Raw genomic sequence first — 15,671 nt, 5'->3', positions numbered from 1 at the left:
TGCACGTTTTGCATACGCCTTGTCGAGTCACGTGGGTTATCAACAAGCTTGTTTTTTAAATTAGCTTACTTTATTTTCGATGCAATGCGTGCGTCCACGTCTTTGTTCAAACTCTGGTTGAGGCTTGACTTGTGTGCAATCTTTGTCTTCCTGGGGGGCGTAGACTAAACGCATGTTGCTTCCTTTGGCCCCTTTTTGTGTTTTGCCTCTATGAACCGTGCGGACCCCGATGACCTTCTACTTGCGCTAAAACTACTGGAAAGTCGAATTCGGAGAAGAAGTGGGGGTCACGCAACTCCTGATATTAATCGGTCCATCTCATTATCGGTTTAATCATCTGATTATTTAATTAATCAATACCGTACGTCAACTTCTCTACTTGTAGGGCATTCCTTCTTAAGCGAAACTTAGAGATGAAGACTAATTAGGAGCATCAGTTGGAGACATGTACCCCTCTCTTTCCTTTGGTTTTGCTAGATGGTGACCTTCCACCACTTCTCTTCTAGAGCATATGAAGTCATGGCTGACCGATCATTCTCTGTGATGTCAGGCTGAGGATGTTGGAATTCTTCTTAGGACATGGGGCAATTTCCTTAGAAATTGGTGGTTAGGAAGGAAATAGAAATTTGGTGATGTAATATTCCGCGGGGTGCTGTCTATCGCCAGCTATACAATCGAATATTCAACATTCTATTCTTTAAAGTTTTGTCTTCTGTTGGAGAGATTTCAGAACATGTCAGGCAAAATTATCGATGGCTTAGGGCCCAAGTAGGGCAAGTTGGGAGGTTTTACTTTTGTCCAATACCAGACATATAAAACGTGGAATCAATCCAACAACTCGTGGTTTTGCGAAAGTCAAAATTCAACATCCATATTAATCTCCTCACCAGCTGTTCTAGCAGATATTTCTGAATTTTAGAGGGGGTCATGATACGCAAAGATTAAAGAAGAAGTTTTTTGACGGCTTCGGTCGTAACGGAGTCGATGAGAATGGAACGAGTCGTGATTTAACCTCGAGATCTCGGGTTTCTTGAGCCTTTAAACTCGGACACCCGTCTTACCGGGTAATCTCGGGATCAAATGATATTATATATTTTCACATGGACATAGATTAGATCAGGAAGTCCGTCTAAAACATCAACCCAATGTGTGCAATTTTGAAAAGTCAAGTCAATGGGAATAACTTGTGTGCACGCGTTGTTGATGTGATTTGAAGCCATTATATAATCCGCCCACCTTCAACGCTGGCCAAAGCTTTGTAGGCTTGTAGCTTTATATCTACGCCCATCATCATCAGCATCATCGTCTTCTTCGTTTCTTCTTCTTTAAAACATTCAACAAAACCCAGAAGCAAGAAGATAGGAGCCTCCGACGCCATGTCCGTGAAGAAAACTCTCTCTCTAACCAGAGAGAAGGCCGGCAAATCCGCCATGTCCGCCATGCCCGCCAAGAAGACCCTCTCCCTCAACGCCAGCAACAGAGTGTCCTCGTCGGAACCTATAGGCGCCAGCAACGATGCCGCCGTCGTCGCGAAGAGGAGGCGCACGGACAGGTGCTTCTCGTTCATGGAGATAAACATCGAAAAGCCGGCGGGCTCGACGTCGCTGAAGGACGTCGACTCGAACAAGCTGAAGGCCGAGATCAAGCGGTGGGCCAAGGCCGTCGTGAGGTACGCTCGCCAGGTGAGCGACCGCTTCGCGAGGTCGAGCTCCAATGTGAGTGGCTGATCATGAATGCTGGAGATCCCAAGTTATCGTTTTCTTCATGGAGGGACAGAGACGAGCGAACCGTGGCTAATTGAGCATGGTTACTTCAAGGAGAATTGAAGAGGAAGGAAAGTGATTGGATGGGGACATTTGAGCCACTGTGATGGATTTTGTGTACATACTTTGGAAACGAATAACGATGTAAATGAGATTATGGAGACTTTGATTCTTGGAAAAAGAGAGATCATCGGTGTTTGTGAATTCATGTGTTTTGATTCGGTTTGGCTACTTGTTAATCAAACATGGAGAATACCCGGGCGGAAAAAATCGGGTCGGGTCGGGTCGTTTTTAACTGTCCTAATATGTCGGTTTGGTTTCTAGTAATTCGTAAATTAACATAGCAATGTCATATGCAAGAAGGCCAGAACAGATCCCGTTCTGGTTAAAGTCTATGAATGAATATGTTCGGTTTTATTCAGTCTCTGTACGTTTGGACTGATTCTCATTTTTCATCTTTTTACCTTTTGCTTTATCAACGTGTGGCGGCTTACATATTGTGACCCCTTCTTGTTTTTTTTAATAAATTCGAAACATTCGGAATTTGTACGGGATGCAAAAATTAACATGTGATTTAAAATCCATAACATTCGGAATTTAGACACTTTAAGCTTTGTCGGTATCGAATCGAGTTCGACTCATATTTGAGTTATGCTCAACAGGTTTGGGTAGAGTCGACCTCGATAAATATGAGTTGAGCTCGATATTGGCAAAGCTCGATGGCTTGTGTGGTGGAGGAGTGGGGTGGTGGGCAAGTGGGTTTTTATTGTGGGTGGATTTGAAATGGTGGGAGGGGCAAAACTGGGAGAATGACAAGTTCATAAATAGGATCATATGTCAAATGCAATTTCAGATGTTAATAGTAGGTTTTTAAAACTCAAGGCCCAAATTGATATATATAGTTAAAATGCAAGGGTGCTTTTTAATATTTTCCTCGACAGAAAAATCAACTTGAGATAATAAGACTTGAACGTCTCACTCACCGTTTCCATTGAATGTTGCATGTCGGGTCGATCGCAAAAGAGCATGTACTGAGACTATATGACATGACCCTCTCCAACCTGTCCCAAAGTCATCCTTCTTCGAGACACTTTCACACCCCCACGAAGTCCTAAATCGAACTTTCTACGATTAAGGTCAGATGTGTTTGGGCCTTGCACGTTAATGACTCGGAAATTCCTAAACATGTCGTAAGACAAGATATCGATCGCATCTGGTTGTGGTTACCATTCGTGCATACCTTTGTAAAACGACGACATTTGTCAAGCGATCTATACGGCGCATTTAATTATTTTTTTTGGCCAAAAAAAATAAAAATAAAAGCCACATACCTCAATTTCATCAATTTCACACATTACCAATCTCAAACACGGCATGGCATTTTTCATTCAAGCAAAAGAAAACTCGCACGCATTTCCAACAGGGGCACAACGGTCTTCCCACGGGGGGGCCCCCGCTCCGCACGTGCGGGGGAGCCTCGCTTTTCCTCCGAAGCGGAGCCTCTTCTTCCGCTTTCGAAGAAATCCCCCAAATCGTATCAAATCGATCTCTCTCTCTCTCTCTCGCTCTGCGCAAACCCTAGATCGAACGAACGATCGATCGATCGATCGATCTCGATCCGTGTCGGGGATCTCTTGAGGAGGGGGGGCGAATGGGGAACACGGAGAAGCTGCTGAACCAGATCATGGACCTCAAGTTCACCTCCAAGTCGCTGCAGCGGCAGTCCCGCAAGTGCGAGAAGGAGGAGAAGGCGGAGAAGCTCAAGGTCAAGAAGGCGATCGAGAAGGGCAACATGGACGGCGCCCGCATCTACGCCGAGAACGCCATCCGCAAGCGCACCGAGCAGATGAACTACCTCCGCCTCGCCTCCCGCCTCGACGCCGTCGTCGCCCGCCTCGACACCCAGGCCAAGATGACCACCATCAACAAGTCCATGGCCTCCATCGTCAAGTCCCTCGAGTCCTCTCTCGCTACCGGTAATAATATTCTCGCTTTCGTTGGCTCGATCGCTTTTTTCCCGTCGTCGCCGCGTCGCGTGTTGTTTGACCTTGGACCGTATTTGGGCTGCTTTGGATTTGGCTGTGACAATGAGTTAGTGCTATCGATTAGGCTGGAGTAAGGAGGTTATCCTCTTTCCGTTTGTTATGTGATCATGCTAGTAAAGGTTTGATCTTTTGCTCGTGTGATGTTGAGCAGCACTTGCTCTTCTCATGTCAAAACCAAATAAATGATGAGATGCGTTTTCGGTGTTATTTAATATCGGCGGTTTAAGAATTGGTGATCGCGGATCATGGCAGCCTAGTCCAGTTGGAGATGTTTGTTGTGTAATTGGAGATAACGTGGAATTGCTTGTTTGGATTAGAATTGGCTGGAGACTATTATGTCTTGTCCTCTGAGAACCTTAGAATGACAAAAAGTATTTGTCTGTTAACCTTGGGATGGAATAGTCAGGACTGGTTTTATGTCGCGAAAGGAGAGGTTTTTTTTTTTTTTTTTTTTCCCTTTCTTTCTTGTTTACTAACGTGGTTGCAGCTGGTGTTCCTTGCATCATTCTTAATTTTAGCGAAGATTTGAGGAAAAAGTTTGGGAATGTCATTACGGTTCAACAGGGAAGGGATGTTTATTTACCCCAAAGATAAGAGTCGTGCTTTTAGGGCATTTCGAAAGAGAGATATTTGTCGTCATTGACTGGAGTGATGACTGCAGCAGGAGGAATTTCTCATGGGGAAAAAAATCATTAGCGAAGATTGTTGTTGCAAAGGATATTAAAAGAGCTAAGGACAGCCATCCTTCGATTTTCCCTGTAGCCTTTGCCAATATAATTCTAAGCTACTTTTCTACCCCTCAGAATCATTGACTTTGAAATGTCCTTGCGTAGACTAGAATGGCAATAAGGTTAGTGAGTGTGAGAGACAGTTTTGAAGTCCAAAAAGATGAATGAGGTGCTTTGCAACTGATGGTTAAGAATAACGTCTCTGATGCATATGTAATGAACTTTTATTTGGATGAGCATGTTATAACCAACCTCAGTTTTTCTTTAACTCGTGGCGTGGTCAAGAGTACTTTAGGTTGCCCTTCCAAATCTGTCTTTTTTCTTGATTCATGCATCGGGTGGTTATTTTGTTAGAGTGAGAGATTGAACCTGGTGAATCTTCACAGACAATGAAACAGATGAGATGACTGGGGGTCTTAAATGTGAGGGATGCTCATATCTTGTGAAATCCATTTTGATATTCTTTGCCTGTTCAATCGGATTTCACAGTTTCTTATCAATTTGACTGTAAAAATTTAGCCATTGACATTACACATCTCCTTCATGGCTTATTTTCCTTTTTTAAGTTCTAACACTACGTGAGTTTTAGAAATTCCCTTGGTTAAAGGAACTGCAGTATTCACTAGCTTGAATCTTCCCTGTATAATTGAAATGCTTTCTTTCTGTTCTGCAGGTAATTTGCAGAAGATGTCAGAGACGATGGATTCCTTTGAAAAGCAGTTTGTCAACATGGAGGTGCAGGCAGAGTTCATGGAGAGTGCAATGGCTGGGTCAACATCACTTTCCACTCCAGAAGGAGAAGTGAACAGCTTGATGCAGCAAGTAGCGGATGATTATGGACTGGAAGTCTCTGTCGGTTTGCCACAACCAGCTGCACATGCAGTTCCAACTAAATCATCAGAGAAGGTTGATGAAGATGATCTTTCAAGACGGCTTGCAGAGCTCAAGGCCAGAGGTTGAGATTTCTAAGTTCTACGAGACTGAGATGTCATTTAATGTAAAACATATGTTGGTATGGGGAATCCTGTTGGATGTCTCAAGAAACTTATTATTCCCGTGTAAATGTGACTGGATTCGAACCCGGGTTCCTATGAACCTTGTGGTATCTATCATCTACGCTTGTAATGTTAAGACCCGAGTTTTATCTAATGTGTGAGTTTCTCTGTTCGGCTCTACAGTAAGTTCGTTGCATATGCATTCTCTTGTTCATACTTTCAATAATTTTACATAGGCAGGTTTGATTTTTGCGCAACTTTGGGTTGGACTTAATACAGTTGATCCATTTAATTTTCTACCAAAAGAACACAGATTGTGTATAGGAGGTAGAATTAGAGAATACTGCTGTCTGCCAAGGATAGGGAAAACGTTCCGTGTGAAAAAAGAAAAAGATATACCACCAGGGAGAAAATTCACTTCATAGTTGATGAAACTAGTCTCGCCTCGATTCATACCATCCTAGGAGGAATGTGTTGCTAGTTCTTCGGCGAGGTTTAAGACAGCTAATGTTCTTTTCTTCTTCAATTGGAACTACAGATGATTGAATAGACATGGGTGCATATTCTTCTAACACTACGTGACGATCTCTATGATCAGGAAATACTTGTGCTTGTCCTCATGCTTCTTCACCATGTAACACATCACCTGTTATTTGAAGGACATGAAAATTTTCTAGGGATTAGATCACTACCTCTCTTCTCGTGTAAAAATGAGCTGTGACATTACATTTTAATAAGTCCTACCAGAGGCAAAAAAATTTGAGGCAAAACTTCAGAATAACTTTAGCAAATGTCCTCACCGAAACTTTCGTCAATACCCAAAAACGTCCGACGCTAAAGCTGACAGAGAATCTAAAGCACTAGGAGCAAACTTCCTAGCAAAGAGGAAACAAAGCGAATAGGGTCGATCGTTGTAACTGCAGGAGGAGTTTTCCAGGATTTTCTTGAAAAATTCCTTTGTGATATCGGCCTCGCCAAAAGTAGCAGGGTGGGGACCGCCTCTTGACCAGTCCACCCAAGTGAGGCTTCTGTTTGCCAGGAGATCCGGAGATTGGATGGTTAGCATCGTAGGGAAGTAGTGTTCATCCACATAACATGTAGGTCTGCAGAACTTCTTGAACATAGGGTAATAGGTCGAATCTTCTATTATGTCTATGGCGAGTTGACGGTTCACTTCAAACCACTGAGAACCTTTACGCCACTCGGTAAGGTTGATCTCTGGTGCCATCTTCTTGTTGTAGCGTCCTCTCCCATAGGGGCCATCTTCATCGAAAGCTCCGGTGAAGCTGTACTTGGATTGTGCTATGTACCTATAGACAGCGGTGAGGTTCTGGATTGGGATGCACGATTCAGAGATGAGGATGAACCATTCGTTGGACATATCAAGCAGGGCGTTTGCCAAGAGTCTCCTTTCTGCATCACACATGCTCATCAACCCCCACTCCACCACCTGATCAGCACAAAGCAGAGAGAACACCGAAAGTGCTTTATTGCTCGACTTACAGAAATTACTGTTAGATAGAGTAAGTACTTCTTGAAGGACCAGATATGGACATTATAAAGTTTCTTTAAGATTGACATTGACTAGAACCTAACAAAAGATTCGAGATGCAGTTTTTGAGACAGGTATTTAAACAAGCATATGCAGAGCATTGAGTCGAAGCATTAGTCACACAGCACCATGTGCTTTTTCATTGTTCTCTTCGTTCTGGTCACCTACTTACTCACCATTTTCCATCAGATCAATGGTGCATAGCCTTCTCGGTGAGAAGAGGCAGCCAAGTCTATCCTTGCTGACCACTCTCAAATTCCTCTACAACATGCTTATGTCTAATTTATGTGTTTGATTAGTTCATGAGTTGCTTCCCTTGTTATATTACTTACTCTAATAACACAGAACCAAGTGAAATGGATCTGAACTTTTGCGTTGAAGCAAATTATAAGTTTTCATACAAGCCTTTGCAATCTGTAGAATTTCCCGGGCCTGATTCTAAGACACAAGAGGCCTTCATCTTCTGCATGATCTACAGTGACTGAACAACAAAATTGCTCAGATCACAGCATGTGCCTATTTGTCGCCTCAGAGAAACCAAAAGGGGTCCTCCAGGACGTAATAGCGGGTCCAATCATTAATGACCTATGGTCAACAAGAAAGTTCAGATAAGTCACAATGCTGAGTAACATGCCCAGTTTTATTCTACTAGTCCATTTTTCAATATGCAATCTTCCCTTGAACGGAATGGAGTTGAATGAAACTAACCACACAAGCCAAAGGGATTTTATAGCCAGCCCAGCTTCTACAAAGTCGTTTTTTGAAGTGAAAATATCATCAATCAGATCAAGATAGTTATGCAGAAGCTTTCACAAAGTGTGATAAAGCACTACAGCCAATAAGGCATGATTCATGAAATGCCAGCAAATTAAAGGGAAACATGAGATTTAGACATTCAGGAGAAACAAACAGAACTATCAGTGCATTTCAATTGAAAGTGATAACAGCATGAAGCATATACATGTAAATGTCACATTCCTTAATTTTGCAGTTTATCATTGAGCAAAGGAAGAAGACAGTAAAACTGCAATACCTGGCTTGGGATTTGTCGCTCATAGAACACCGATGAAGGTGGAAATTCAGCATCATAAGAAGGTAGAGAATGGATGTAGATCGAGTACAGCTCTTCATGCCCCTTGAAAAACCTCTCCCAAAGAGGGGCAAACGGCAATGGACCTTTCACCAAGAACATGAACGCAATCTTGGGAACTCTCTTAAATGGATTCGTCTTCATCAGAGGAACAAAAGATGCCCTCCAAAAGAGCTCCTCATCGCTCATGGCATGTAACAAACTTGACGGGGTGCTAAACCTGCTCTCTATGCTAAATGGCTCTTCAGGACAGAGGAAAGGGCTATTCTTATGTACACGTTGATTTTGGACTCCAAAGTACCGTATCGTATTCATGCTTACAATCAACAATCCAAGACCCACAAGCACAAACAACAAGAAATAGTGGAGGAGCCTCCATGGACATGCCCTAGGCTGGTAATTCCTAATTAGAGATGAAGGGTCTTTTTTTTCCTCCACAATCACTGTCCTCTGGTACATTTTGGACTTGACTTCCAGTCAAAATTCAACCAAGAGATCATAAGAAACCTATGAAAATCTATATCCCTTCTCCAAAAGTTCAAGTTTTTGACCCTATAAACAGCCGTCTACAAACAATTAATATCTGCAAAATGTCTTCGGTTCCTCTGTTTACTTCTATATAACCAGAATGGAATCAAAATATATTGTACCGAGACCATTCGACAGATCCTCTCTATTTGTACAAAAGGGTAATTGATTTCTTCAGCTATCAAACCACTAAGATACCAAAACAGAGCATCAGCTCCAAGCAAAACATAATCTATCAGCAACTCGATTATCTCAACTCTCCCCCAATGAGAAAAGAAAAACCCAACAACCGTTTCTGCTAAATCGGAAGCTCCCCGCGCAGAAATGCTCAAATCTGATCATCCGCATCTGGGTGGATCGCGTGTAGCACAAAGACAGGAAAGAAGAGGAAGCGGGAGAGGCACGGCTCATTACCAAATGGGGTTCACCATTAGAGCATCAAGAATGGACCGGCGGTCGTGGAAGCCAAGATCAGCCGCGGTTCTTGAGCAGCCGGAGCGCAGGCAGTTGGGTTGACTGGGAAGGCCATGCCCTGTTGATCGCGGCACGCGTGCTTTCGGGGGTTATGACGTCGAGGGAGGAGGAGGGGCGTGTTTGAAACTTCCAGGGACGTTGTGCTCAAAAGGTCAAGTCAAACGAAGCTGAGAAGAGGAGAGAGAGAGAGAGAGGGGAGAGGAGCATCGGACAGCGAGAAAAGTGGGAGGGTGGTCTAGGACAGGCTGCTTCTCTTTCGGGTTTTTCCATGAATGCTGTCTGATGATCTCAGGAAAATTTTGGGCTTCCATTGGTTCTATCTCCAATGGGCTGTGTGTCTAGTTGTTTGCAGGGAGACTGATTTTTTGTTCCCCTCTCCAAAAGGGCTTTCTTTTATTTTTGGGTTAATAAAAAAAATTTATCCATAATTAATTGTTTGACAATCAAAATTCCCAAGCCGGTATATCCGTGACAAATTTACCTTCCGTCTATTTCCGTTAAATTTTACTGTCAAATTGTTAAGTTTGATGACACGTGACAGTGGATGGGATTTATGAATTTGAGATTTTACCCTCCATTTATCACATATGTATTTTCGTGGTACAAATTTATTTTAATGGAAACTAACAAATAATAAATTTATAATAAATAAATCAGTTTTGGGTTATTGATAGTTAAAATATTAGTTTCGATAGCTTTGTCACGGGTAAAGGTGGTAAATGGGTCAAGAACTCATATATTAATCCATATTTAATGATTGTGAATTATAAATGAGTTATCATTAGTTTTAAATGTAGACTTACATAGGTCATTAATGGATCGCCTATTAACTTAATGGGAATTAAATGGGTTACAAATGGATTACCCAACAAACTTAAGTGAATAATAAACATGTCACTTTCAAATTTTTTTTAATTTTCTGACTTTTATTTTTTTATATTAATTTTCTTTTCTTTTCTTTTTCTTAAATTATTCATTTTTTGCTGGATAAATCGGAAATGCCCAACGGCCTCCTTCTAAACGGGCTTCGCATTTTCCTGGCGTGTGAACTACCGAAAATGCCCTCTATCCCCCTCTCCTTCCTCCCTTCCTCCTCAAACCGTCGTCCCTCCGTAAAAACAGAACATTTCGCAGTCTCTCTCACCACCGCATTCCACTCAATGCCGCCGACCGCAGCGGCCGCCGCCGCCATCCCCGCTCGCTCCTTCAAGTTCATCACGACCTCTCTCTCCCCTCGCCCCCTCCTCCGTCTCCGCCGCCTCCGCTTCGCTACCGCCGCCGCCGCCGCCCCCGCCGCCGCCCCCTCCTTCGAAGACCCCACTCCTCCGCCGCAACAGCAAGCCGGCTCCACTTCCTACTTCCCCAAGAGGAACCAGACCCTCGAATTGGAGTGCGAGAGCTTGGCCTACAAGGGCAAGGGCGTCTGCAAGGCCTCCGGCACCGGCTTCGTCCTCCTCTGCGACCGCGCCCTCCCCGGCGAGCGCTTCGTCGGCCGCGTCACCCGCAAGAAGGGCAATTACGCCGAGGTTTGTTTGCTTGTTTCTGAGCTCGCTAGATTCAACTTGGAAAGTTTTGCGAAGTTCTACCTTCTTCACGTGCCGTGTCTGGAAACGTGCAGGTGACTAAGTTGAGGACGATATCTCCGCACTGGGACATCGTGGATGCCCCCTGTGAGTATGCTTCGTACTGCGGAGGTTGCAAGACGCAAAGCTTGTCGTACGAGGCTCAGGTCAGAGCCAAGGAGCAACAGGTCCGAGAGTTGATCGTTCATGTCGGGAAATTTCCCAGTAATGATCCGGAGTTCCCCGCAATGATGAAGCCCATTGTTCCCTGCGATGTTCAATTCCACTATAGGAACAAGGTTGGTAGTAGATGTTGCACCCTTCTTGTCGCTTGTCATAATGCTGGACATGTTCTGTGACTTATTGGCATCTAAATTCAAATTAGTGTTTAACTAATGGATAAAGTAACAGCTTGCTTTGAAAAGAACTGTAAAGGTTGTCTGAGTTTTGTGTTAAGAAAAAAATTTGTTGGACCGCAACAGCAACCGTATAAGCCCATCCAATGATTGGAAATTGTTTCTCAAGCTGTAACTTTCATGAAATTGGGATTCCTTGCTTGTGACTTGTCCTAATTTTCCCATCTATTGGGAGCTGTGGTCTGCTGATGCAACCTTTAATTCGACTTCAATGATCATAATGCCATGCTCTGTTGGTGTGTGTGTAATTTTCAAACCATAACAATGTTGTTGGGCGGCACAGTTATTCTTTTCTAATACGAAGTTTATGGGCTCCAAGTTTTGGCATAAAGTTAGTGCGCCATGTGCGCAATATCATTATCTTGATCACTTAAAACTGTGAAAAACCTTGTTCCATGTCTGAGTGAATCTTTGTTCTTTCCGTGATCTTCTGATTGTGCTATTACTTTTTACTTTTACAGATGGAATTTTCATTTGGCTCTCAAAGATGGTTGCCACGTGAGTTGTTTGAAGAGAATCGCGATGATACTGATAAACATGCTTTGGGACTGCATGCACCTGGCTTCTTTGATAAGGTCCTGAATGTCAACAAGTGCTTACTACAAAGTGACCCTGCTAACAAGGTATGCTACAAAGATGGTTGAAACTTAAAATGGATTTTTTATATGATTAATCATTATTGTTGAATCAAATATAAAGTGAGAAGAAGCCACAGCATACTTTAGAAAGGGCAAATTAAATTCACTTACAACTCTAGCCAGAAGGGACTTGTCAGCTCTACACTTAATGAGACATTTACATGAATTTATAACAACTCTTATCCGACAAAAAACATTCAACACCTTGCAATTTATATCCTTTCTATGCTCGTCTAGGGGCAAATTTTCTTTTCCAAGTAGTTGCCTAGATATAAGTTTACAGTTGCTGCATCTCTCTTGTGATTGAGCTCCTACTTTAATAATTGCTTTTCATGTGGTTATTTGCTTTGAACTGTTGAGATTCGTTTTGTTGATTAAACAAACAAAATTTAAGAACTCTTTATTTAATGCTCAAAGACAACTTTTCCTTTTTGTATTTCTGCTTGTAGGTTCTTGCAGCTATACAAGAGTGCTGGAGAGATCCCCAACTAGGTTTGTCTCCTTATGATGTCCACTCTCATGCTGGATTTCTCAAGCATCTAATGCTTAGAACTGGGAGGTAGGGGCTGTGGTGTAAAAGCTTTTTCACTTGTGATAGTTTGTGACCAGGATCTAAGCATGCCATAGTTAGTTGTTTAAGATAATTGTTTTACAGTCAATTGACTATGAATGATGAGATTGCCAATAAAGAAATCGGGAGAGCACAAACTGTCCAAGCTTTACCTGCATTCTCAGTTAGATTGAGGCATGATACCCTTTTTCGTTGTTGGGAGATCAAATGCTCTCTTTCGCATCCAAGGAACAGCTCTTAGAGATGTTTTTCCTTTTGGAAGATAGAGGAGTGATACGATCAGTTTGCTTGCAACCCTAATTTTACATTTCCTTTCCCAATTATTCTTCTTCTATTAGCTGACAATCAATTAATGCAATGACTTCTCATGAAGTTTCTCTTTTCTGTTTATGGGTGGGTGTGGACAATAGCTTTTCTTCCATTATCTAGTTATTCAGATAGCTGCATGCCATGGAATCCAGTTAAGCGCAAAAGTTGGTTCTAGTTTCCACAGAAATGCATCTGCAATTCGGTGAATTTGTCTGAATTATATTTATCATAAAGTTTTTCAAAACTCTCCTTGTGTTTGGATCCTATCTGTATGGTAATTTGTTTTGGTTTCCCTATCTTTATTAGCTTTCATGTATCTTCAGGGACATTGAGACTGGTCAGCCGGAGGTCATGGTTAATTTTGTGACGTCATCTTACAAGCCTGAGTTGCTTAAACCCTTAGTAGAGAAAATTTCATCTTTCCCTGAAGTGGTTTGTCAGCGAACTCTTCTATGCTAATTTTTTTTGGGTCATATTTCTATGCTAATCTAATGAGCACATTTCATGGTTCTTTTATTAGGTTGAGTAGAGGAACTTTCCAACATTAGGTGAATTATGTTTAGAGTGTTTAGAGCATCCAGTTTGCTAAAAACCATGGCCAACACACTGGATAAACATCTCCTATCAGGTGGTCAGTTTTGATCAGATAACAAAATTATTCCTAAACAATTGTATCCAGTGATAATGGTTGAACATATTTCTGTCGTTGGATTTCTTTACTTTGAATGGACTGGATTTTCTTTTTCAGTCATGTAGAAGAAGTTCAAAGAGATCAACTAATTCATGTTATTTAAAATACTTAAATAGTATGCTAAACTGAATTAGTGGCAGAGTAGCCTGTTGAAAGCAAGAGTCAACATTCCTCTGCATTCTTTCTTTTTCATTGTAAATATTAGGCTAGAACAGCATTCAGTGGCCCTTCCTCTGGCGCCAAGTTTTCTGTTTAACGGTCTATGCAATTTGTTTTAAGATTATTAATACAAGCCAGTTTATACTTTTAAAATGGCAGGTAAGTGTTGTTAACAATGTGAATACTTCGGTGGGTAATACATCTGCTGGAGAGGAGGAACACACTTTGTATGGGAAATCTACCATCACAGAGACATTGAGAGGGCTTACTTTTCAAATTTCTGCCAATTCCTTTTTCCAAACAAATACTTGGCAGGTATCAACACATGATCAATTCAGTGTTTTGCTAACTAGCTTCCATTTCTCTTGTAAAAGTCTTTTGTGTTTTTTTCTTGTTCTCTTTGAAAATCGCTAAGACTTGGTGCACTTCAGGCTGAGGTTCTATATAAACTTATTGAGGAGTGTGCGGGTCTTAGAGGAAATGGCTCAGAAATTGTGCTAGACCTATTCTGTGGAACAGGCACCATTGGTCTGACACTTGCCAGAAGGTACAGATATTTGTCCATTGTGATAATTATGTAAAAGAACTTGACCAATCTGAGACTGTCTTTTTCAGGGTTAGACATGTTTATGGTTATGAGGTTGTTGCTCAGGCCATCTCTGACGCTTGTCTGAATGCCAAGCTCAATGGTATCAGCAACGCAACATTTATCCAAGGAGATCTCAATAAAATCGACAAAAATTTTGGCAGCAACTTCCCTAAACCGGATATTGTCATTTCAGGTATCTCTTCTTAATTTTTACAATCGAGTTTTTGTTGGTTGGTTTAACAATGGTTCTACATCTACAATTTCTTTTTGGTGTTTGTGTTCTCTGCAAACAAGTAGTATCTTCTTGGATAATGTTTGTGGGTATATAAACTTCACTAGCTAAGCAGAGCTTCTCTGTAAGTACACATAATTCTTCTCCCACTGTTTTACTGTGATCAATACTGCAGATCCAAATCGGCCAGGCATGCACCTGAAGTTGATTAAGTTTCTGCTGAAGCTCAAGGCTCAGCGAATTATTTATGTATCTTGTAATCCAGCTACTTGTGCACGCGACCTCGAGTACCTTTGTCATGGGGTGGTATGTATCGAGTCCGTCCCACTAGCTGCTCTTTTTCTTAGCTGTCTATCGCTTAATCCTGTGTCTTTTCAGAGAGAGCAAAACATAGAAGGGTGCTACAAATTAAAAAGTGTACAGCCAGTAGACATGTTCCCACACACTCCTCACATCGAGTGTGTGTGCCTACTAGAGCTCTGTTGATCCAAGGTTGTTGGTGTTCTCTCAACTGCAAAACTACAAAGATCTCTCGCAGCAAGTATGTTCTCCAGGAGACGACCCTGGTTTTCTCTGTACCATCTTTTCAGAAGAAGTATATTTCCTTCTTCAGGAAATGCAGATTTTCAATTCGTCTTAACAAAACTGTTTGAGAACTAAGTTGGAGGACATTGGTGGGTGCGCTTTGCAGATGTGGATGTAGTATACTGGCCCCAGAGAAATCTTCACTTCTCTAAATGGTACCACTGGTGCAATTGGTTTGGGAGGAGAGATAGTCAATGAAGAACCTGATGGTCATCAGACGACACCACAAATGGGGAGCAGCCATTTTCCTTCTAAAGGCTTTAGAAAAGCATCCTTTCTCCGCAGTCTTAATTCGGCGGAGCCAAATATACCAAGAGAGATGCAGAGAATCCTGAGAAGTACGTGTCTAGACCGGAATACTATGATTTACAGATCAGCGAGCACACCTCTGGTGCATATGGAGTCCATTCTTATCACGGGTGTCCTGGATTTTCATCTACAGTATGCCTCTCCTGACCAGGAAGAGGACATATACAGACGCAACAAGTCTTATGGGATCTTCAATTGAAACAACTGCAACCACCAAGTTTGGATTACTCGAGTTATAGAAGATTGTTACTAATCCAGCAATTTATTAATAGCTTCTCTCTAGTATTACCCTGGAATTAAGCATCAATTTTGGACCCTTCTTGGGGAGCGTTCCAAGCCCACTTTTGATCTGTCGATTCTCGAGAATCTCTCAATAAGGATGTTCTCTTTTAATATCTTATTCAATTTCTTATTGTGCTCAAGGTGATTTAACTA

General features: G+C 42.0%; 4 protein-coding genes across 7 annotated transcripts; 3 read left to right on the top strand and 1 right to left on the bottom strand.

The window, feature by feature from the left end:
* The first annotated feature begins 1,251 nt into the window (after window positions 1–1,251).
* On the top strand, window positions 1,252–1,967 carry LOC115683982 (uncharacterized). Its single transcript, XM_030608655.2, has one exon. The coding sequence runs from the start codon at window positions 1,377–1,379 to the stop codon at window positions 1,725–1,727; it is 351 nt and encodes a 116-aa protein (XP_030464515.1). The 5' UTR covers window positions 1,252–1,376; the 3' UTR covers window positions 1,728–1,967.
* Window positions 1,968–3,337: 1,370 nt separating this feature from the next.
* LOC115683979 (ESCRT-related protein CHMP1B) lies at window positions 3,338–5,711 on the top strand. The gene is made up of 2 exons (XM_056320353.1): window positions 3,338–3,739; window positions 5,210–5,711. Exons 1-2 carry the CDS (start codon window positions 3,415–3,417, stop codon window positions 5,494–5,496), a joined length of 612 nt encoding a protein of 203 aa, XP_056176328.1. The 5' UTR covers window positions 3,338–3,414; the 3' UTR covers window positions 5,497–5,711.
* Window positions 5,712–6,234: 523 nt separating this feature from the next.
* On the bottom strand, window positions 6,235–9,475 carry LOC115683978 (glycosyltransferase BC10). Its single transcript, XM_030608647.2, has 2 exons — window positions 8,117–9,475; window positions 6,235–6,981 (listed from the first exon to the last, which is right to left on the bottom strand). Exons 1-2 carry the CDS (start codon window positions 8,630–8,632, stop codon window positions 6,343–6,345), a joined length of 1,155 nt encoding a protein of 384 aa, XP_030464507.1. The 5' UTR covers window positions 8,633–9,475; the 3' UTR covers window positions 6,235–6,342.
* Window positions 9,476–10,244: 769 nt separating this feature from the next.
* LOC115683977 (uncharacterized) lies at window positions 10,245–15,671 on the top strand. Of its 4 annotated transcripts, none has more exons than XM_030608646.2 (11): window positions 10,245–10,701; window positions 10,794–11,036; window positions 11,615–11,776; window positions 12,241–12,350; window positions 12,995–13,103; window positions 13,681–13,836; window positions 13,953–14,068; window positions 14,137–14,303; window positions 14,518–14,648; window positions 14,721–14,834; window positions 15,034–15,671. In XM_030608646.2, exons 1-10 carry the CDS (start codon window positions 10,336–10,338, stop codon window positions 14,826–14,828), a joined length of 1,668 nt encoding a protein of 555 aa, XP_030464506.1. In that variant the 5' UTR covers window positions 10,245–10,335; the 3' UTR covers window positions 14,829–14,834; window positions 15,034–15,671. The 4 variants fall into 4 exon arrangements, 2 of the variants coding, with proteins under 2 accessions (XP_030464506.1, XP_056176634.1); XR_004006070.2 differs by having other exon boundaries at window positions 10,246–10,701; window positions 14,721–14,883; XR_004006071.2 differs by having other exon boundaries at window positions 10,246–10,701; window positions 14,721–14,937.

Source organism: Syzygium oleosum, unplaced genomic scaffold (genome assembly GCF_021117445.2).
Source record: "Syzygium oleosum isolate NSW1041296 unplaced genomic scaffold, Sole_v2.1 Sole_v2.20, whole genome shotgun sequence".
Taxonomy (NCBI): Eukaryota; Viridiplantae; Streptophyta; class Magnoliopsida; order Myrtales; family Myrtaceae; genus Syzygium; species Syzygium oleosum.
Note: the sequence above shows the minus strand (reverse complement) of the source record. Positions and strands in the feature narration are given on the sequence as shown.